Here is a 22991-nt window from a genome sequence, read left to right as displayed (position 1 = left end):
TGCGACGATAGAAAAGGAGACAATTGAAATCACTGCTAAGACGTGATGTATTTCCGAACGTTTCGAAATTGGTAACTTTCTCGGCCATCATATCAGAGGTTGAGAGAAGTTGATATATGGATCCAGTGCAACAAGAAGTTCGTAGTGTTAAAGAACCCAAAGCAAAATAATCAGGGGATGAGGGAAATACCGAGTGTGCTACCCAGTGTTTCTACAAGAGGACTTGTCCTCGTCTGGGCGAAGAAAACTAAGGCCTGTGGTAGAAACGTTGGATAGCGCACCGAGGCTTCCCCTCAGCATCTGTTTATTTCGCTCTTTATGTTCCACAAGAATCTCATCCCCTTACCCTCTCTCTAGTATGGATCCTGGCGTTAAATGACGATTCCATGTATTCAATGGTGATATGTTCCATGGTGTTACCGAAAATTCTCGCATTCAAATTTGAAAGTCCTTATATCACCTCCTCCGCCCCCCCCCCCTCCCCCATATTTTTTTTTTTCTGCATGAGCTTGAAAACTCGGTAAGTTTTGAAAAAAAAAAATGAACAATGTGGGTTCTTAAAATTTCCTGACAGTCTGCACAAATTCACCTTTTGTAAAATTTCCCCTAAAATTTCTTGAAAGCCAGAACATTCCCTTGAAAGGAACACGACTGGTCTACCCCACCTCAGCGACCAGAATAGAGGCTTCATGCACAGACAGCAAAAAGTAGCTTCCTTCCGGATAGCCCCAACGTTTACGTAAAATTGGCGCTTCCCGACATGTATATAGTGAACAAAACCGCGCGGAGTATTCTGGTTTGAAACTTCGGCTCCTCGCTTGAAAAAACTACAAGACCATTAGCACGTATCTATATAGGATGGAACGGCTACCACACATTTTGAATACCCTTCAGAAGCAATCTATTTGCGGAGGCTAAGTCGTGAAACAGCATTATTTTGTGTAAATGGCTGCCTAAGCTGGGGGCCCCGATGCTTAAGGGCGGACGTTGTTTTTTCAAGGAACTTAGTCCCTCTGCCCGGTTAGTGCATTCCAAATAATAATAAAAAAAAAAAAATTGAAGAACATCGCAGAATCTGCATTGGAGTAATGCGAAAGCACGGATGCTGCTTTTGGTTGCTGCTGGTTGCTTCTAGTTCACTTAATTCTAGTTCTTAATTCACTTCTTGTTTACCCATTTTAGTCCTTGGTACTTTCAAATTGCGCGCCAATCCCTTCCTATGCCCTTTTTCGGCTCTACTTCCGGTTGCGTGACGTCACATTCTCTACGTCACATTAATTCACTTCTTGTTGACCCATTTCAGTCTTTGGTACTTTCAAATTGCGCGTCAATCCCTTCCTATGCCCTTTTTTGGCTCAACTTCAGGTTGCGTGACATCACATCTTTGACCTCAGCTTAATTGACTGATTTAATTAACTATTTTAGTATTTGATACATTCAAATGTGGCACCAAGCCATTGGCTAATGAGACCATTTTCGCCTTCACTTTTAAAATTTTTGCCTCTAATTAATTACTTAACTTATTTTTCGGACACAACATTACGTCACCCTCTATCGATTGACACCGCTCATTGAACTCTACCACTTCTGAATTACTCACAACTGCTGCGGACAACGTTTACATTTTCCGCCTGTAATTAATAACCTTACTAACTTATCGGCTTAATTATTCTTTTGGCAACAACATTACGCCACCCTCTATTGATTGACACCACTCATTAAACCTCTACCACTTCTCAATTACTCACGACTGCTGCGGACACGATTTTGCTGACGTGGTCTACGGACAGAAATCTGTGAACATAGCCAAGTAATGCTTCCTCATTAAAAAACAGCATTTCAGAATTTCCGTCAAGCATGCTCAGAGTTCCCTTTCGCATATGAGCCCGCTTAACACGGTCAGTGCGGATTTTAGGCAGAAATGTTATAAATTGGTTGTCCAGGGGCCAGTATTAAATCAGTGACAGTTGATTTTGTGCACAGCATGGTTGCATCTTACAGGTCGCTGAAAACACTCTAGCGTTTGTCATGAACCAGAACCAGCGTCATAAGTAAAGCCCGGTACATAATGCAGCACTAAGGGAAAGCCAAGAAATTGCTGCTGCCCTTAGACGTCAATATTAGACAAGAATTAGGCGTGTGACATCTTCGAAGTATTTACTTGAATTTGCGGTGATCTGAAAAGGCGTGCGAATTCTGAAATTGAGGTTATGACCTATAATTTTGTGAACCCCCATCTTCCGAGTCTCCGAGTGCAGTATTGTTTGTTTAAAAGTCAGTGCAAAAGTTAACGCAGATGTACGCAACAATTATTCAGCAAGAATCGAATGCCATGACAATGGCTGTACGTGAAAAAGTAAACCATCTAATTGCACCTTGTGCTCACCGTGAGATCTCCAATCTCGTGGAAGCGCTTGATGAAGGTCTCGAAGTAGGCTTTTGGCAGCTTGTAGAACAGCGAGCAATACTGGCCTTTGAAGTCCAGTTCGCCGTCGGCCAGGTAAGCGCGCGCGCGAAGGCACTGGTCGTAGCCGCCCATGGCCACGTAGGTGCCTTCGAGGGCATTGCTGGACAGCATAGAGTTGGACATGATCACTGCGGAAACAATGAGAATTCACACTGATATGCCGTGATAACGAGCTGCTCACGTCTAAATCAACTGATGGCTGTATAAAACGCTTCAGAAAGTTATTTTGCTGTATGTTGCCCAAATTAAGCAGGAACCACTGTAACTGACAGCGATTTGAGAAATGAAATACCATATTGAAAAAGCTTTTTACTCATGCATCGCGACAGGTAATGATTGTGAGCATATCACTGGGCATACGAGCGCATGAACGCGAACACACATATATGTGTGTGTACGTTCATGCGCTCGTATGTCAAGCGATATGCTCGCAAACATATGGTCAGTGGCACGTCGTGAACAACTGGACAGAGTGAACAGCCGATTTGCCGCTGACTCTGCTGTTGACTGACATATATTTATGATGTGTACATTAAAAAAAAAGAAAAAAGAAACGAACGCAATGAGTTCATCACTGAATTATTTCAAGTGGAGAATCCCCGGGGAGAGGGGCGGCGGCTATGAAGCGGGTGCAAATGAGATGCATAATTTATAGAATTTTTCCTCAAGCAGAAACAAATACAGTTTGGTTCTTGCATTTCTCAATCCGTACAGGTCGCTTTTTCGCAAAAAAAATGGCCGCTGCTTTTCAGACTTTATGAGCACAGCATAAACAATACCTTTAATGCAGTAATGTATTTAAGGATTACGTTTTCACCTTCCTCTGTCCGTACATACGCATCACGAGGAAATGACTGTCTCAAATGGGCCACGTAATTTAGGACGCAAGTGTAAGATGTTCGGATTGACTCAAAATTTCTCGCAGGGTCTCCTGTAACTGGAGGAAAGCTGAAGAGAAAATTGGGTTAATTTATGTGGGGTGGAAACCGAACCCAAAACACTCGGATTGCGAGACATGTGCGCTACCCGTTAGCCACTAACTCTCGTTGATAACGAGAGGAGACACAGACGCAGCGCTGAACTTACGACTCATGGTTATTGAGGCTGCGCCTATATTTAAGTACAGTGGCGAACAGTTTTAAAATGAAAACAAAAACACACAATAAAAATGTCATGAAAGGCGTGAGAGCAATTCTGCGCGTGACAACAGTACATGGCAAACTTTGAGCATTTCCCTATCAATGGTTAAGAGAGCGTCTTTTTCAGGCAGATCAATTGATGTGGTGCTTACGCACTGATTTTGGGGCTTGTGATTAAAGAAGTGATTAAAAAACCTTTCCTTTTTGAGACTGTTCGCCACTGCATTTAAACAGAGGCAGAGCCTTAGTAAACATCGGATGGAAGTTCAGCGCTTGTGTATGTGTCTCATCTCATCCCCGTTGTATGCGCTGCGCCGATAATGTCTAACCAACATGCCCAAACGTCTACCTTGTCGTTCATACAAGCTTAATAAAAGTGGACCCAGCGAATGAGTGATGAGAATGGGAGGGACTCGATAATGCAGTCGCTTTCAACTTTCATGCAGACATATTTAGAAGAGGCCCTATACGAGCGATACATTTTACCCTTTTATAAATGTGGAATATCCTCGTTAGATGAGCTGACAGTGACTTCTTTAAAACGTTTTTACCATTTTTCAACGCGCTGGGCGCCTTTCTTTACTACGCCTCCTCTGTTGTGTGACGTTCAAGCACGCGTTCATGTCCTTCCTCGCACGTGTTCTTGTCCGCGCACGCACATGCTTTCAGCAACCAGGTTCTTTTTTTTTTTCCTTGGTCGTGACTATTTTTGCATGTCTAGTTGGCTCGCCACGTGCATAAAATGTATTTTAGCATGCCAGTGTCAACGCTATATAGCGTCTTCGTTTCTTGCATCCGCCAGACTTCACTCACCTGGAACTCGTGACATAATTAGATAGTAAAAAAAAAAAAAAAAAGAAAGAAAACGCTTGCACCGAGAGGCCGATAACAAGTGATGACGCTTCATAATTGCTCCTTATAAGTGGCGCAATGAAAAACATGCACGCAATTTTTGTCTTGATCCGTGCGCATGATGGTATCAAAAATCTGGTTTGGTTTGGTTTGGTTTATGGATGTAACATCCCAAGCCTCGACCACCTGAAGTTTTTTAATGTGCGATGACATCGCACAGTGCTAGGCCGCCTTACTTTTCGCCTTTATCGAAAAGCGACCGTCGTGGCGAATATCGCGTCCTTGAGATTAGAAGCCGAGCGCCCCAATCACGAAGCCACCGCGGCGGAGCAGATCAGAACTTTGAAACAACACGCGTGCCTCCTTGCAGTGGGTTAATCTAGGTATAACACGAACTAGACCGCAATTCTTTTATTTGCATTGATCTTAGCCTTACAACGACAACCTCTTGTGCATTCATTCCTGCATTCTTTAATCAGACACTTGGCAAACGTCTGTCCACGAATGGCGCTAGGGGGTTCCCCGACCGATGGAATAGCGTAGGAGCTGATTTTATGCAAAGCAGCTTCGTGTTGAACAAATTGTCTGCATCATTTTGGCACTGATTATTCCACGATTGGACTCGTCCTACACTTGAAGGCCTTAATACTTCTCCTATTTGTTTTCTCACTCTTACGTCTGCTCTGACCCTGAGCGACTGATTCGTAACACAGAATGCTGCGCGCTACCGCAGCGGTCTTCGTTGTGGAAATTACAACCACTAACATATGCTACGTGCCCTTGGAGACCGACCAGCTCCGTGTACCCCATCATAACGTGGCAACACCCGGAACCTTGTCGGGCGCCAAAGAACGGGCCAGCCCTAAATGAGCCTCACAGTCGCGTGCATGGGTCTCGCCTCGGGCTGCACCATCGACGTCTTGCTCTTTCCGGCAGCTGCTAGCGTGAGCTGCCCGTTGCTTTCGCTCGCTATCTGACTGCACGGCGAAAAAGCGCAGCAGGAATTGAAGCGTGACAGTTAAAGACCAAATGCGCCCGTGATGACTGGCTTGAGGTCCAGTATAAAAGAGCCTATGAGCAAACGCCTGCCGGTTTGGGGCCCGGAGTGATTACGGTGACGAGGTCAAGGCCGGAAATCGCCTCTCTCTTGGTGTTACCATATTTCCTTTCGATTCTTCGATGCAGGCTGTTGCAGGCCTATGCGTTCAAGCTGTGTAACCTATAAACGCTAGGTGTGTATTGTTAGAATTCCGCGATGTGTACCGCAATATATACGTCGTCGCCTTCTTCCATATATAGAATAGCTCCTGATAGCCATTAGGGACACAGTAGCCGGTCAAGGCCGAACGACAATCGGCAAATTCGACCGCTTATATTTGTTGCCTTCCGAGCACCTTTGTGCTAATGTTGTTATGGCAGTGCGTAAGGACAACAAACGACTGGTTTGGAAAAGGGTCGGTTGGACATAGGTAATGCTTTTGTGCAGCTAACTTGCATTTCATTCATTCGACCGCTTGCTCTACTGCCCAGCTGTCTGCATTTTTGATTGTTCACTATACTTGTGTTTTAACAACACTTACTTCAAGAAAATCGCTTTGTTATTGAGATCGCGCACTATTAAAACTGATATTTTGCACAAGCCCATCATTAGATAACCTCAGTTTTACAGTAAGACAGTTGTCAGGGTGCCAGAGGAAACAATTTGCTTAGCTGAGCTCGCTATGAACATGAACAGCAGTTCAGAAAGCGGGCACGGATAGCGCACTTGCCCACATGGTTTATGTGTATTCTGCGCTGAAATATGTATGATACCGCAAAGCGTATTTATTCGATTGTAGGCATGAAACATGCTTGTAAATAAATTTTCATTTCAGTACAGGAGGGCGCTCCCGCTTTTCTTTTTTTAACATAGGTTCACCAAGTTCAGTAAGAGTTGAGAAACTGTCATAGCACTGCAGCGAGAAAGAACTACTGCCGCCTTCGCATAATAACTGGCCCCGCCGGGGTGGCACACTGGTTACGGCACTCGTCTAATGTTCTCAAAGATGCGGGATCAAATCCCGGCCTCGGCAGCCGCTTTTCGCTGGAGGCGAAAAGCAAGGCACCCGTGTGCTGCGCGATGTCAGTGCATGTTAAAGAACCCCAGGTGGTCGAAATTTCCGGAGTCCTCCACTACGGCGTCTCTCATGGCCTGAGTCGGTTTGGGACGTTAGACCCTACAAACCAAACTAAACCAAACCAAACATATTGATTGAAGCACTGCCACTTCTCTGTTTCTTGTTTCTTGCTTACAGTTTTAAAAAATCGACAGGGGTAATAACGAAACCTTATAAATAATGCGCCAGCATGGTTGTTCTACCTGGTACAAACTTTCTACAGTCATCTTGGTGCTCCAGGGAATGTTCTCGGGAAATCTTATTTTGCAAGTTCTTGCGAATGCGTTCTTGTCATAGTTAACCGGAATGCGGCACGAATTCTAACTCTTACTTTTTTAGCTTTCTAATGTTCATGCTGCGATTAGCTTTTATTTTTTGTTATATTTCCAAATCGAACAAGTGACCCTAGAAATTTAATGATACGTTGTTCCAGTGAATAAAAGGACAGCTGGAGGTCTTTATGTGCCGTTTATATTTGTTAAGAGAGAGTAAAAAAAAAAAAAAATTATTTGGCAGCCTATTTCTGACACAGTAAACTCAGCACTTCTCGTATACACGCGGCACTTAGCAACCCCCCAAAAGAGACTGCATCCGAGCGCGTGCTTTCGTCCTTCACACGTAAAAGAAAAAAAAAAAAAAAATAAAAAAAATACGTGTTTGGCTGGGAAGTGTTCCTCCTTCCATGAATAATCTGATGGTTTTCTTAACTTTTACATATTTTATTTTAAAAACCGTGAGAGATAGGTAGGTGCAGTTTTAATCGAATCTTTGCATGCTCTAATATTCCTCCCCTTCCCCCTTCGCCATAATCATAGCAACGAATAAACGCTTAATTGAGCTCCTCTTGGACATGTGGTCTAGGCTCCGACAACAAGGTGAATATTTGATGGCTATATCTCGTAGACTATAATAGGCAAAGATTCCAGTCTGGCAGAGTCTCTACCTTCTTCGCGTATGGAGCGCAAAACATTTGAAGAACGTTGTGATTTTCTGTGTACTGTTTGTTGCCAACCGAGGCCCAAGAGATGATAAAGTTGACACAAACACGTGACGGTTTTTTCGTTGCTTTTTATTCATGAAGAGAACCGAGTCAAGCTATCCGCATAGAAGGACGAAGACATGGTCATGCACATGATGGTTAAAATTTGTATAAGGGCACAACTTATGAATAGCATAGCCTGACCATTATGGGGATTAACCGGCATTACTTTGAGCTTTCTGGCTAGCCAATCACGAGAAAAGTTTCCAGGGCGCATCAAGAATCGAAGCCAATAGCTCTATTGTTATCCAGAGTCATGAGACCAGACTAATCCGTCTGAAAGTCGGACTTCCTCAGCTCGTGAAAACCAAGAGATCTCCAAAGAATCAGGCCTTTGTACGCCAAATTTGCTATTCTCGTGTCCTGGAAACTTTCGTCCCCAGTAGTATGTTGCTCATATAATTTCATAATATTATTTACATCCGTTTAAACACCGTAAATCTGAACATGCCCACACTTTGTGATGACAGGGACATCACTTCGTTTCCCAAAGTTTAAGTCGCCTTCACATTGTTTTTGAAGCTGTGAATTTAACGATAGTCATATGATAATTCAAGCCATTAAGCGCTTGAAATTGGCATCGCAAGCGTCCTTGAGTTGTCTAAATTCATCCCGGCTACTTCATTCTCTACGAGGGAGGGAGAACGGCATAAAAAGTCATGAAGTCGGCGCTGCTATGCTGCTAGCTCGCTCGCGGGCGCCCTTGGATGGGCAGCTTAGCTCGCGCTCACGACTCCACGAACAAGGTCTGTGAAAAATGATGTCCCTTTACGGCGTAACGAGCTCCGATGCCGCTCGTGTCGCTAGCGTCGCCTCGTTGAGGCAGGCAGCTAAGTTGAGCCCGGAATTGGCTTCTCCGATTTGCGTGCGCCATTCTTCTAGCGCGTGAGGGACGGCATTGTCAGATGGAAGGGGAGATTTCCCGCATCGCGTTTCGTTTCCTCCAGTGGCACAAATTATGATAGAGCTTGAAACAATGAGCACGCTCAAGTCGCTTCCTTTGCTATTATCTTTAGCTGGAAGTTTCTGCGCCGACTTTCATTATAGGAAAAAAGAAAGAGAGAAGAAAAAAACAAACAAACTTGGACCGAACATCACCTCAGCGTGAAGCTAAACTTTTCTCGTTAATGCTACATTAGCCTAATCCTAGGCAAATGTAGGAATAGGACAGTCGCAGTTGCTGATTCATTACAGCCGTGCTTAATGTAACTGGCCGTTTTTTTTTTTTTTTTTTTTTTTTTTTTTTTTTTTTTTTTTTGCCAGGAAGCGTTCGTTAGGGCTCGAAAATTATACGCGAACTGCAGTTTTCCGCGCTTTGATGTGATGTCCCCTTGGGATGCAAAATTAGGTGGAGAGGCTCCCGACGTGCCTTTCTGCAGCGCCAACTACATCTACAGTACGTTCAGGAATTCCCTATTTAAGTGAAATGGAATCCAGCGCAAGTTGACAAGGTAGAGTATAATACGAATGAAATTTGAAGCTAACCTGGCCACAGTGTTTCTGTAAGTGGAGAAAATGTAATTTATCGGGCAACGAAGTTCACACTAAGCGAAGAAGGAATAGTTGGAATGATGTTAACGTATGCGGCGCTGCAAACGTAAGCCATACAGATTGTTTCTAAAGAGTCAATACAACGACAGAGTGAGCCATTCAGATCTGCATATGAATATTATGGAGTATGCGTTTATTTTATAATGTCTTGAGCAACTTAATGGCTTTCATCTATAACCTTCAATAGTGGCGCGCATGTTAGCCATTATGTTTCTAAGTGCAGCCAGGATTTTGATCTACACGGTGGCAGACTAAAATATATGAACGAAGATTCCCTGCTCGAAGCTCAGTAAATGGCTCATGCTGTATGTATAGGGGCTGATTATATTCTGAGCATATTGTCTATTCTCAATTGGTTGCGTGAATATTGTCTGTAATCGATTAGGCTTTTCGAAAGCCAGCTTGATCATATTTTAGACTAAAGTCTGTCGCCGTAGAGCTGTGTCCGATAAACTACAAGAAACTACCAGAAAAGTGAGCGCATATTGAAGGGCCTACGCTCTGCTCCTAGACTTTATCACAGTATTCGAAACAGAAATAGTTTGATTTGGCGATCAATTGAACGCGAGGATTTTCGCGCAAGCGTGAAACTGTGGCCACCTTACGTCAAGAAGAGGGGTGCAACCTTGCCACACATGAGCCTTTAGGCCCAAGTTACACACATGCAATCTATGCTGAGGTGCTCATTTCGTAGTAAGTCTCTAGCCGTCATTTTTCGTAGGTAGTACCGTGTGATTACCTAGCTTAAATGCAGTATTTAGGCTCAGAAAGGCTCAATTACTCAATAAAGTTTTACCAGAAGTAACCGCTTGACGATTATTTGGAGAGATTAAAAATAAATCAGATTTGCTACCAATAAAAAAGCAATGATCCCATTCCACAGACGAGTGGGAGAACGTGTGCTACATTGCCAGAGTGGTCACACTAGACGTAATACGTGCGAACTTGAGGTCAGCGTCTGCTTCGTTTTGCACTGACGATGCCCCAGATAAATTTTGTGCAATCTCTCATGCTTCAGCGAGGTGTTGTCGAGCGTTTCTAGTAAGTACACTGAAGCCTGCGTTGATGCTCCACCGCAGTCGCATCTTCTGAATGCCTTTATGCGGTCCTAAAACTCCAGCTTGACAGACAGGCTTCTAGGGAAATTCAAACATTTCAGTGCGTATGGGCATGCCGTGACAGCGTTAACGGCTCCCGTTCGTGTCCCCGCACTTTGCAACTGGCTTTATTCAGTAATCTCTTAATTTTTGTGCCCCTGTTGAACTAAGCGTCCTCTTTAGCATACAGTCGCAAGCTACATACAAGACCAGTGGACGTAAATAAAAAGCCCCGCTCGATCAATCAGTGCGAAACTGTCAGGCTTCTTAGGGGCACGTATCATGCCTAACTCAGAATACGAGGTGGTTGGGGGGTTCCCCTTGAAAAGAGAAGCCCGAGTTGGCAACTTCTTCTGAGTAGACCGTGTCACGTGGTTGCACGACATCGCACAACCCTACGATCAGTCAATGCTCATAGATGTCGGATGCCAGAACCCTGCCCGTGAGTTTTCGCTCACAATGTCGATGACGCCGACAGCGCCAGCGCCAGATTTTGTGAAGGAAGTGAGAAGTCAGGAAGGACTTCTTCGTGCGACGAAAACTCTAAGCACAGATTACATCCAACTTCTCGATTAGAGGTGTACATGAGAGATCACGAAGTCAAGCTATCAGGGACACCTATTAATTGTGATGCGCAACTGTGGGATAATATAAGATACTGCTATGCACACATTGATGGGAGTGGTCTATATAAGCTTCCAATGTATGAAAAAAAAAATGATTATGAAGATTTTCCAGCGCGCTCACATGGAGTAGTTAAATTGCCATGAAGATAGATATAGATAGATGGATTTATTGAAAGGAAAGAAAGAGAGGTTGGCTGGAATGATTAAAATCTGGCCCGCTACTCTTTACTTGAGAAGGGGAGAAGAAAGAGGATCATGATGGGTGACAATGTGGGAGAAGGCATATGAAAAAATATACTGGCACGGCAGGTTGCAAGTACGAAAATGAACTAGCTGCCATTTTGAAAATAATCAGGAGACAACTGCCGATTATTTTCAGATGCTTTATGAACACCGTTCACAAAAATAGTCTGTTTCCTATGATGGCGAAATTTGCTTTTAAGGTTTGTCTTGCGTTGACAACGTGTTCACATAGAAAGTCAAGCTAATGATCTGCGTTTTTGAAAATAATAGAAAGGCAAGTGTGTATTGTAAGAAACTCTTTGTGCGCATATCTATATAAATGCTGTAAGTTTCGATGCGCACCAAAATTATTCCTCTGATGTTTGTCATGTGCTCACGAGTAGCTAAAGCTTCCATAGAAAACCAGCATGGTGCGTTTTCGAAAAAAAAAAGATAGAAAAAAATATACATTATTGTCCAGAGAGAATCGGAATGGAGATGCATTGATTGTTATGGTGCTATTATATAATATATGAAAAAATATATTTTCAAGAAACCCTTCCCAGAATTTGTCCAAAATTTACGGGTAAGATATGCGTGCATGCTCGGCGTTCTTGCGATGATAAAACCTTGTACGCAGCTACAATGGCATTCGTTTTTTCTTTCTTACAATAAACAAAGGAAAGGAAGTCGCTAGGCCGTAAACAACGGGGCATTACTCGCAGCCGAAAGCAGTGCAGGGTCAGCGCCTTGTTATCCTTTGTTCGCGTATATGAGCGTGCATAAATGGTTCGGCACGTCATATTCTCGGCGTGTCCAACGTGCACTAAATCTGGAGGTTGTTTATTGTTTACATGCTATGATGCCGCACAGAAAAACACAATAAAAACGTTAAGGACCATAAATTAGTCTTTAGATAAAGGCTGGTGTGCATCGAGTTCAACACTACAGCCATTGGTGAAATATATTGAAGGGCAAACAACGCAAAAGACAAACACAGGAGCAGAACAACCACAGTACAAGCGCTGTCCTGTGGTTCGTGTGTTCCTGTGTTTGTCTTTTGCGCTGTTTGCCCTTTAAAAAGCGCACTGAGTGACTCGTAGAAACGCTCTAGTCCCTGTCCTTGCGATGGGTATCCAATTGAAGTCTATACCTTTGGCATCGGGCACTTTTAAGTTGAGGACAACCCAGAGGGCTATGGAACGAAAAATGGTAGGGGTAACATTAAGAGATGGAAAGCGTGCAGAGTGGGTCAGAGAAATAACTCAAGTTACCGACATTCTAGTGGAAATTAAGAAGAAGAAATGGACATGGGCAGGACATGTAGTGCGAGGAGAGGATAACCGATGGTCGCTGAGGGTAATAAACTGGATTCCAAGGGAAGGAAAGCGTAGCAGGGGGCGGCAGAAAGTTAGGTGGGCGGATGAGATTAAGAAGTTCGCAGGGGTCAAGTGGATGCAGCTAGCACAGAACCGGGTTAATTGGAGAAATATGGGAGAGGCCTTCGCCCTGCAGTGGGTATAATCAGGCTGATGATGATGATGACTTTTAATTAAGAGGATTCCTCCAGTTCTGCTTAAAGCTGTATATATTCTCCCTTCTAACAACTCAAAAAAGCTCGTAGCATCAGAAAGAAATAAAAATTTGTTGTTTTGCTTAAGAAGTCAATCGTAGCACTTCATTCACTTCTACGTCGAAGCTGCAAGCAATAAAAAGTCTGCGTGTACTCCTGTCCTTCCCAAAGAGTTTGGGCGACTGCAGCATGCTTTTCGCAGAATGTTAAAAAAAGGCGTATATGTCGCTGTAAGCGCTCGAGTTCCGGCAGAGGTAGGCGACGGTATCTCGCTCTCACGATCTTTATTTGGTTCGAAGGCCGAAAACTACGTCAGTAAAAATATCTGGGACACTAAATTAACACCAGACGGCGTTTATTTTCTCACGGATAAAATCACCATGTCAGGGTGACGACGAAGCCAATGGTGGAAACTAGGGCTTGCATTTCCAAACGCATAAGCGCAGAGCAGTACAGTTTTTTTTTTTTTTTTGTGTGTGTGTGTGAATTTTGGCATCTCTTGACCAGATTCCAGAATGAGTCGTGAACATTGCCGAAGCATTATCATTTCCTACGGAAGACCTTCGGTTTACTGGCTGTACGAAAAAAATGGGATCACGTCCTTGAGTGGGAATGATCTTGCCGACGGACTATAATTGGCCCGAATGACCCGTTGCAGGTATTCATCGCACTGTCGACAGCCGATGTTAACTCCCTCCTTAGCGTCGTTCCACGCTGCGCCGTGTCGAGGCAGTGGGAAGAACGGAGAGACTGGCATATCCGTTGCTTCCATTCCAACACGCCTTTTAGGCCGCTTAGACTGCAGCGGAACCGCAGCAGTCTTTACCTCAGATTACGACTGGACGTCGAAGTACAAGGCCTCCTCCGACGTAAGAAGTCTCCGAACTGCGATTTGGGCCAGCTCCTCGAAACAGAGGACTATATAGTTTGGCCTAGATTACGAATGTGGTGAGTGTATGCGATCTATTGCTCTGTCCAGTCTGTACAACCGACTGCTGGCCGAGGACGTATGATTAGACCAGTGAGCGGACTCTGAGTACACTTGCCAATCCATTCAGACTTCACTCGGCTTGCGATACACCACAGGGCTTCTCTTCTGACTGCGAAGTGATCCAAGTGTATGCAGCCCTTGTCCCCGACTCTCACCCGGCTGATCCCTTCTGAGCCTTCACTGCTCCCATAATATTAGGAACTTTCTACTATATTTCCTTCTCCAGATTTACGCATACATTAGCAGGCTTGAGCGATTCACCTCAGGCAAACTTCATTGCTTTTCCTGTCGTAAATCTCTATCACTAATTTTGTTCGTTTTTAAGTTTGAAACATCAAAAAATAAATTAACGTACACAAACATTCATGTTTTTCAGATATCTGCGGAATTCAAATTGTAAAAAAGCTACTTTAAGAAAATGTTCTTCGAGATTTCGGCGCCTTTTAATGTACATTACTGTTGTTACTGAACAACTGTTTTCTTCTCAACGTTCATATGGTTTTATTAAATAATATTTATTGTTTTTACTCAAACATGACTCGAAATTTACGCAGGTTAACGCAATAACATAAATAGAACGCACTTCCTTATTTCGGCTTTTGGAAGAGTTCGCATGATAAACCACTAGTAGTTTTGAGTCTCATTCCTTTCAAAACTGCCTTTTTTTCTTTCAAAACTTCTTTTTTGCTATTTTCATCTAAAAACCAAACTCTATCGACCTCGAATGACCTCATGCTGCTGGTTTATTTTAACCACTTCTCGTAAGCTACTGTAAAAGCTGCAGGTAAGCGATGCCAAGTCATTTTATGCTAGCTCGCAAGGGGGAGGAAAATGAAGAAGCCCTTTCCCGCTGTTTGTTGATACAGGGCCACTGAGAAGGTTGTAGAGCTCGACAGAATTGAATTGAATATGTAAAAGCTGCAGGTAAACGATGCCAAGTCATTTTATGCTAGCTCGCAAGGGAGAGGAAAATGAAGAAGCTCTTTCCCTCTGTTTGTTGTTACAAGGCCACTGAGGTGGTTGTAGAATTCTACAGAATTAAGGGAATTGAATATGTAAAAGCTGCAAGTAAACGATGCTAAGTCATTTTATGCTAGCTTTTAAAATGATGTCGTAATAGCTTGGTAAAGGTATTCCGGCATTTAGACTTTTCCGCAGCGTGCAGTGACAAGTAGATAGCCCGGTGAAGACGTCGTCTATAGAAGCTGTACGTGTTCAACACAGAAACGATTGTCCTCAGGAAGAAAGCCAGTGCCCCCGAGGGCAAAAAGCACGAACGCTAAGCGCTGTTTGGAGGCGCAGGGCGGCGCACAGAAGGGCGAAAACAGTCGGAGTCTGTGACGTCACAAACAAGACGTCATTGCCCGGCTTCTCGCATTGATTCACTGCTGTGAGGAGAAGTTTTGAATGGTCAGTGCCTATGCCGGCTTTTTTTAAAAGGTGCGAAAGTTTGTGTGCGGAATTCATTTAGGGCTGCAGGCAAGCCGCTTCGAGTTTCATCGAGTTTTCATTCGGTTTTTCTCAAACGTTTATGAACGCCACGTTTCCCTACCGCCTGCTATGGTTGCTTCATTTGAGTAGCGTGAAATGACGACATGAGGAACGGCGAACTGGCTGCGCTTGATGTAAACCTGTATTTTCGTAAACGCTTTTTGACGCCTAAAATTCCGAAATCACGTTTTGATGCCTACTCTGGGGCCAAGTCACGTCGTCAATGGAGTACAAGGCATTCTGGGCAGCAAGTCGCCTCCATACCTAAACTTGAAATTGGGCTAGATGGTGCATTGCAACTTGACGAAAGACAATAGCGCACAGGAAGACACACGCAAATGAAGAAGACACAGGAAAGCGCGTGTCCTGTGTCTTCTTCACTTGCGTGTTCCTTCCTGTGCGCTATTATCTTTCGTCAAGTCACCTCCATAAAACTTTGCTTTTTCTTTTTTTTTTTGGAAGGACAATGCCAAGTGTGGTGCAGCTAAAAGTAAAGACTGTTTATTGAGCGGGTAACTGCGTAAATGTCGCTTTGGTTCGTACTATTTACTCAGACTAATCTGCCATCGCAGATCGATTCGCAGTCTGTGTTCGATGGCAGAAGTGAGCAACAGGTATGAGACACTGACGGCCATTTGGAGAGGAATAATGGTACCAGTGCTTACTTCCAGGAATGCAGCGTTGGGCCTAAACGAAGAAGTAGAGTCGAGATTAGAAATAAATCAGAGAGCGTTTGGAAGATTAGAGATAGATGCCCACGATAAGACCGCAACTGGGACAGTACCGGGAGATATGGGCTGGTTATCTGTCCATTGGAAGCTGAGAGTAAAATATATTGGGACGAACGCCTGAGAAAATTGGACAGCAGGTGGGTAGCCAAGGTGTTTAAATACCTATCCAGAAAAAATTAGCTGAGGTTTAGCTTTAGTTAAACCCGGTAGGTTGCGTAAGCAAAGCCGACGTAGCTTCTCTTTCTGTTCTGTTTCGCGCGCCACACGTGCGAAGATGTACACGCGCGCCGCACCTGAGGTCAAATTCTCCGAGCCGATGACCTTGCCTTAACGAGGTCAGCAAAGTTATCGCTTTAAAATATTTTGGCATACATCACAAGCTTCGACTATTCTCATCAACATGTCCGTAACAGTGCCTTGCCATACCACATTTTCCTCCTAATAATGAGGTGTAACGCGGTGTGGAAGCAGATGTGATCTTAAGTGGCCGCCATTTTGCTACTTCATGTGTGTGTGGCAAAGAGCCACATCATACTGGTCTACGCTTTTGATTAATTACTCTGACGCTGGTTATCGATGACAGAAATGTCTTCTTCTCCGAATTCAGTTAATGCTTGGCTGGTTGGCAGAAGCATTCATTTTGTTGACGATGTTATGGCAGCCATACGGCCAGATGATGGGCGGTAACTGTTAAAAATAAAACAAAAATGCCCAGAACATTCTGCACGAACGCAAGTAAAGGCAATAGAGATGGGCACTGCGCCTGCAGACAAACTGCGATTGCACATCACGCATGCATTCAAGGAAAACTCGAGAGCAATAACAACCTAAACACATCATGGCATCAGTCCAAGGCCCTGGTTGCTTCAAACTATTTTTTATCTAGATAGAGGCTAGTTTTCATATGACTGACGAATGCAAGTATTAATGAACCAACCACTCAAAATGTGTAGCGCTTTGCCCTAAGCGTTAAGCGGGTAAAAAAAGCCAATACTTTGCTTAGCTTACCAGTTGGGGTTGTTCTGGCTTAAAAGACTGCACAAAGTGACGTGGATAGAGAGAACAGTGAAGCGCAGCGAGTGAACTTGCAGACAAATGAGCATTAAACTAAACAACAAATTAGTATGTGTTGTATAACTGCAGGCAACTCATCAAATAACCAGGCGTGGTTACTGGGCGTTTATATGTGACGAATGCATGTTCAAGGAAACTTAACGGTAAATTCTCTGACACGTAGTGCGTCCGAGAGGCGCTCGCCAAGAAAAGTGCGTCATTCTTTCAATTTACGCTTGCGTGGCTATGTGCGCAGTGCTAACGAGTGCCTGTCTAAAGCACGCATATAGTGCCAAGTTTATTTTCCGTTATATCGCAAGAGCCGGGATTCCGGCTCCAGCATCGCGAATTGGAGCTTGAGTTCTTTCTTTTCCGTTTTTACTCCGCCGTCCATTGTAGGAGAAAAGGTGTTTTCTTCCCCTAAGTAATATGACCCAATTTGTAGCTTTCGCTGTGACATGGGCTAATCATTTTGTGCATTGGGTAGAGCCTCGCAACGGTACGAACATTAAAAAAACACGACTAATCCACTCGAATGAGGTTCTCATTACTTCAGTGTACTATCTCAGTTGTGCGTTTTATTTACAATACTGTAACTATTTATGGGCTGTTTATAGGGTGGGAAACGAAAAACAAAATACAGAAGAAAGGCAGGCGCATTACTACAATGAACACAATTCTAGTTTTTTCTCGAAAGCCTAAGCTAAGATGGTAATGCAGATTCAGACTATTAAATTCAGCAATGGTTTTTGGAGGGAACGAATACTTAAGCAGGTCAAGGTGTGTACGGCATAATGGCGAATGAGTGGTTAGCACGGGTAGATAATCTTCCTGAGGTTCGGATATACAAAGTAAAGTGTAAGATAAACTTATTTTCATGGAGCATATGAAGAAACTTGAGGCGTGCTATTTTTCTACGCGTGGATAGTTCGGGTACTTGAGCTTGGACGCATAGAGCTGCCACTGATTGTTTTGCGGTAAGCGGAAAATATAAATCTTAAAGCTAATTTTTCACCCTTTCAAGTTTATTGATCTGGTATTGGCAATGTTGGTCCCATATAATGCTTGCATATTTAAGCTAGCTTTTAAATGCTTGAAGCTTAACATCAGGTGTTGAATGTTTCAGTTTACGTTTTGAGAAGCCAAGTTTTCGTTGAGTAATTGTGACGCCTAAGTATGTTAATTTATTACACCTTTGAATCTGAATGTTGATAATACCATAGGTAAAAAGTAGGGGCGATTCTTACTGGTTATTGTGATGGTTAGATTTCATTGGGTTAATTTGCATATCCAATTTCACACACCAACCATAGACATTTTTCAAACCCTGATTCATCAACATTTGATTATCAGCAGTTTTTACGTGGCAAAACAAGAGACAGTCGTCTAAAAACAGCCGCACTTCTACATGACAGTCTATATCTTCAACAATGTCATTGACATGTAATATATATAGTACAGGGCCTAAAATAGAATCTTGTGCAACACCAGATGATACATGAGAGGGAGATGAATGTTCACCGGCTATTTCGACTAAATGTCTCCTGTCGGAAAGGCAAGCGCTAACCCAGTTTATAATCGGCATATCAATGTCATATGCCTATATTTTTTAAGTAGTTTATTATGACACACTTTGCCAAATGCTTTACGTAGGTTTAATGCAATAAAATCTGGTTTTGTTTTTTAACTGATGGCTGCGGCGAAGGTATGAACAGTTTCAAAAAGTTGAGCTACTGTCGAAGAGCGACGTTGAAAACCATGTTGCCTGGTGAAAAACTCATAATTATTTTCGAGAAAGTCCTTTAAATGTTTAGCTATAACACGTTTAAGTAGTTTGCAAGAAGTAGATATAATGCGCGTGTGCAGAAGCACGAGCGCTAAAATCTCAAGGCATGTTTTAACATGTATGAATTGAGCAACAAGGAAAAGTACATAGATTTTGTGTTCGTTTACGGCAAGGGGTCAATCATTTACGAACGCGCTACGTTTCAGAGCATCCGGTGCTGTAAGCTCTGCTCGAAGTGCTTGCTAGCATAGCAACCGACCATTTAGAGCCGAAAGTGGAGGCAGCGAGAGTGACGTGGTCTAAGAATAACTTCTAAATCTTTCAGAGGCAAGAGCGAAATGACATGCAGCGTCATGTTCCACTTCTCTGCATGTAGTTGTAGCTATTGCATGAGGTATATTTACCCCATGCATATATCTTGAAAATAGACTAATAACGTCTACTTAGCGATTATGTCCAGACAAACGGCAGCTGTGGAGATTTTGCTTCTCGCCTTTGTAATCAAGGCAATTGTTTTCCAGCACAGCAGCGCCCGACGTTTTGCCAAGTATATAGCGTACATGAGGGCGTTTGCAAACACCACGCGGTGAATGAACGCAGCAACTAGTTACTCCTTACATCCAACGTGCTACCGCCACGCCTATTGTGCCGGAGTACCCAGGTTCGAACCCGATCACCGGCGCTGCGTTTCGATGGAGGCAAATCGAAGAGGCGTCCGTGTGCTGTGCGGTGTCAGTGCGCGCTAAAGATCCCCAGGTGGTCGAAATTACTCCAAAGTCCTGCACTACGGCTCCTATATCTCTCTTTCCACGTTCACTCCCACATTCCTTCCTTCCTTTACGGCGCGGTTCAGGTGTTCGTAGAAGAAAGTGTGACAAATACTGCGCCTTTCCTTTCCTGTAAACCAAATAAAAATAAAATTAACGTGTCGCCAGTAGAACGAAATATAGAGACAGTACAGAACAGCTGATAAGAAACAGAAATTAAGTCCCAGTGCACCAGTGTTTGCATGCTAATTCAAGAATCCATTCAGTTGATGAATTTATCGTCAGGGTGAATGGTAGTGACTAAAGAAAGATATAATTGCTACAGTCACCTATGTTATGCTACAGGTGTCATCGCTACATTGACACAGACATAATGCGATGAAAATGATTGAGCCTCATGAAATGTTCCGCTCGGCGTTGATATGATCTTGTACCACGGTGCACGCAGCGCATTCTTTAAAAGTAACCTCCAATTTTCGGCCCATTGTTGCTTTCGGTATTGAGGTGGACTACACCCTCCCCCCCCCCCCCCCCCCCTCCATTTTTTTTCTTTTTTTTTTTTTTTTCACCCGCAGAAATCTTCTGCTGCAAGTCTGCTGCCAGCCCTGAAGGCTGAACAGCACATCTAGGCGCTGAGAACACAACCCTGAGTCCTTTAAATGTGCGCCCTCTGCGCCTTTATCACAGTGGGAAAACTCATGGCGTTGCCTCTCTTTCCTTTCTTTCCCTTCATACCCCTCCGCACATGGAGGGCAGCCTACTGGGTCTAGTTCTCTACACTATTGGGCATCGCCTAGTTAACAGCCCTTCCTTGCCGTGCTTACGTTTCTCTCTCTTTCTCTTTAGGCGTTGAGCTTCGAGTTGTTGTTTGTCCGGCCGCACAAAGGTCAGCTCTCTGCTCAGGGAGTGAGAACTAAAAAAATATTCCACCGTGATTGGCATTTGAGTACTGGGTCTTCTTTCTTATTTTTGCAGTTTGAGTTATATAGGAGCAAAACCACGTTCAAGATATTTCACAACCTATGCCCATTCATCTGGACTGTCCGCGCACGGCTGTACTTGCGAATGTATTGACCTTGAAGGTTACGTGGCAGCTAAGTCCGACCATACGCTCTTTTCACAACTCGTCATGCGCGATAAACTGGGCTACATTCAACCCATATAGTTCTCACTGATTTTTTCGACGCACTCACACCTGCAAAATTAGCCTATTCGGTCTTTTTACGGACAGGGTAAGGCAGGGTTCGAATGTGTAAAGCTCCCGACGGCCCTATAGTGCCTATACCTCCAGATAGCAGTGTTGAACATTCAATGTCTACAACCGTTACGTATTCCCTTTTGCGGCCTCCCGTGTGCAATTGCGAGAAATTGCGAGATTTCTTCTGAGCCTTGGTCACCTGTTGGACTCAAATATGTACGTACAGTCTTTGTCAAAAGTGTAGAGCCCAGGGGGTCTGCTTCTGAGCCACTTTGTGCGGCTTGTAAAGTATTTACAATGTTCCAAATCTCTTGAGAGTAAGAAGATTTTTTGCCCTACCCTCTCCTTTGGGAAGGATCTCCACTAATGCTAAATCAGCTGTGCTACACGGCTCAGAAGTAGACCCCCGGGCTCTACACATTTGACAAAGGCTGTACGTGCAAAAACCTGCCGTGGCTGGCGAGTGTCTTTGACGCCCTGCTTCCGATCTCAAGGACGCGGGACGGAATCCTGGCCGTGGTGGCCACATTTCCAGAGTGGCAAAAAAAATAAAAAAAAATAAAAAAATTATGTGCTATGCGATATCAGGAAACGCGTAAGAATCTCACGTTGGCAGAATTCACCTGGAGTCCCCTACCATGACGTCCTTCAGGCCAGGTGTGGCATCGGAACGTTGAACTCTGCCATACGTGCTAGCGCACAGAGTCATGCACGTACTGTTCCGTCAACGTTCGGCATTAGCTAGCATAAACTGGCCACAAGCATAGCCGGCGCTTCAGCGAGCGGCTAGGATAACGCAGACTGACAAATATAAATTAGCGAACACCATGAGGTCACTTGGACACAAAAAGTCGCTTCGAACGGGCACATCCATAATTGACAGGTTATATCGAACCAAAGCGAAGGAGGGCGACGCGTGGAGCGAGAAAGGGCATCTCTTGTCGCCCGTTCTCACTCCTACAAGCGCTCTGCATTTTCGCTTCGTATATGAGCACTTCAACAAGACGCTTACAAAGGTTAGCCTGCACGTTTCATAAAAAGGAAAGCTAAAGCCTATGCATACTTAAGTTCAGGGATACAACTTTTACGAGAAGGCCACAACCAAATGTGGCTGGCTGGGAACCTCTGCGCTCGAGCCTTCGGTTAATTGTGATTGGATGCCATCCGAAAGTCGACTTCACTCACTTCTGTACGCCCATGCTTTGTGCTGCCGGAGTGCCGAGAACGTCTTGAGGAGGCTCGCAGAACAGTCCACAGAGAGCTCGGGGCTTGTCACCAGCTCCGAGACGATGGGAAAAAACTTCCTGATCACAACTTGAGCGATTTCTCGGATGTCAGCCTCGTAGCTCCTCGTAGCACTTTCTTCACCGGCGGTTCCTAGCACCAGAGCTGTACAAATAATCGCGGCCAAAATGCTCCTTTTTGTTAACGTAGACATGTTTTATCCTTCAGGCGAGCAAAGCCTGCACGTCTGTGAGAAAAATAGAAAGTGTACTAGTAGCAGCTATGAGCTAGGCTGTCGTCGACTATCAAGCAACGCCGTCTCTCACGAACTGATGTACCAGTGGCGCGCGTCGGCGCGCAAACACGTGCGGATTACCGCGATATGCGCATGACTTTCGGCCTTTACGCCGGTGTCAGGGAGCGGATAAGTAACGCGCTCCCGTGTACCCTCCCTTTCCAAAGTGTCCACTTTCACGCGCGTGCACCCTCGTCTTAATTGGCTTTAGTCGTCGGCCTCACGAATAGCGGAGAGTCTGTCTTATAGCGTCTGTCTGTCGAGAGGGTTTATTCCGAGCATCTCGCACGCTGAGCAGTGTCCGCTACTCGGAGCGGAAGTCGGGCTCCTTTCACCTCGAAGGAATTGACGGTGCGGAAAAGTGTTTTAAAGAGTACTTCCCTGCGTTGAAACGTGCAACCTACAGCATTGTCAAGACAAAATAATTGTAGTCTTTTAACTCCGAGTCAAAATTAGAATGCCTTCGGGAAATGCTCGTGATTTCGTTCACTTATTGCAATTGTTTTTCACGCTTTGTAGCCCTCACGCTCCCCGAATAATACTCATCGAGACAAAATATAAAATAGCACGGAAAGCATAGGAAGGCTTCAAGGCCTGCCATTTCCTGTCGCGAGTGGTGTTACTTGCGTCAACATCCGATGCTGCCCAGCGCAATGACTGCAATGCTGGTACGAGCCGGAGCGTTTATACAATTCCAGCACCTTACATAATTCTGCCACTGCTGAGCTGGCAG

General features: G+C 44.3%; 1 protein-coding gene across 1 annotated transcript in view; it reads right to left on the bottom strand.

Moving 5' to 3' along the window:
- LOC146204800 (nose resistant to fluoxetine protein 6-like) overlaps window positions 1–22177 on the bottom strand; it is a 54733-nt gene extending 32556 nt beyond the window's left edge. Inside the window, exons 1-2 of the mRNA XM_084605199.1 lie at window positions 21925–22177; window positions 2387–2595 (exon numbers count right to left, since the gene is read on the bottom strand). Coding sequence (XP_084461325.1) covers window positions 2387–2595; window positions 21925–22177 — 462 coding nt within the window. The remainder of the gene's footprint in view (window positions 1–2386; window positions 2596–21924) is intronic.
- Between the last annotated feature and the right edge of the window lie 814 nt (window positions 22178–22991).

This window comes from Amblyomma maculatum, chromosome 1, assembly GCF_055883805.1.
Source record: "Amblyomma maculatum isolate TAMU_Amacu chromosome 1, ASM5588380v1, whole genome shotgun sequence".
In the NCBI taxonomy this organism is placed as follows: domain Eukaryota; kingdom Metazoa; phylum Arthropoda; class Arachnida; order Ixodida; family Ixodidae; genus Amblyomma; species Amblyomma maculatum.
The sequence above is the reverse complement of the archived record's forward strand: the minus strand, read 5'-3'. Positions and strand labels throughout refer to the sequence as shown.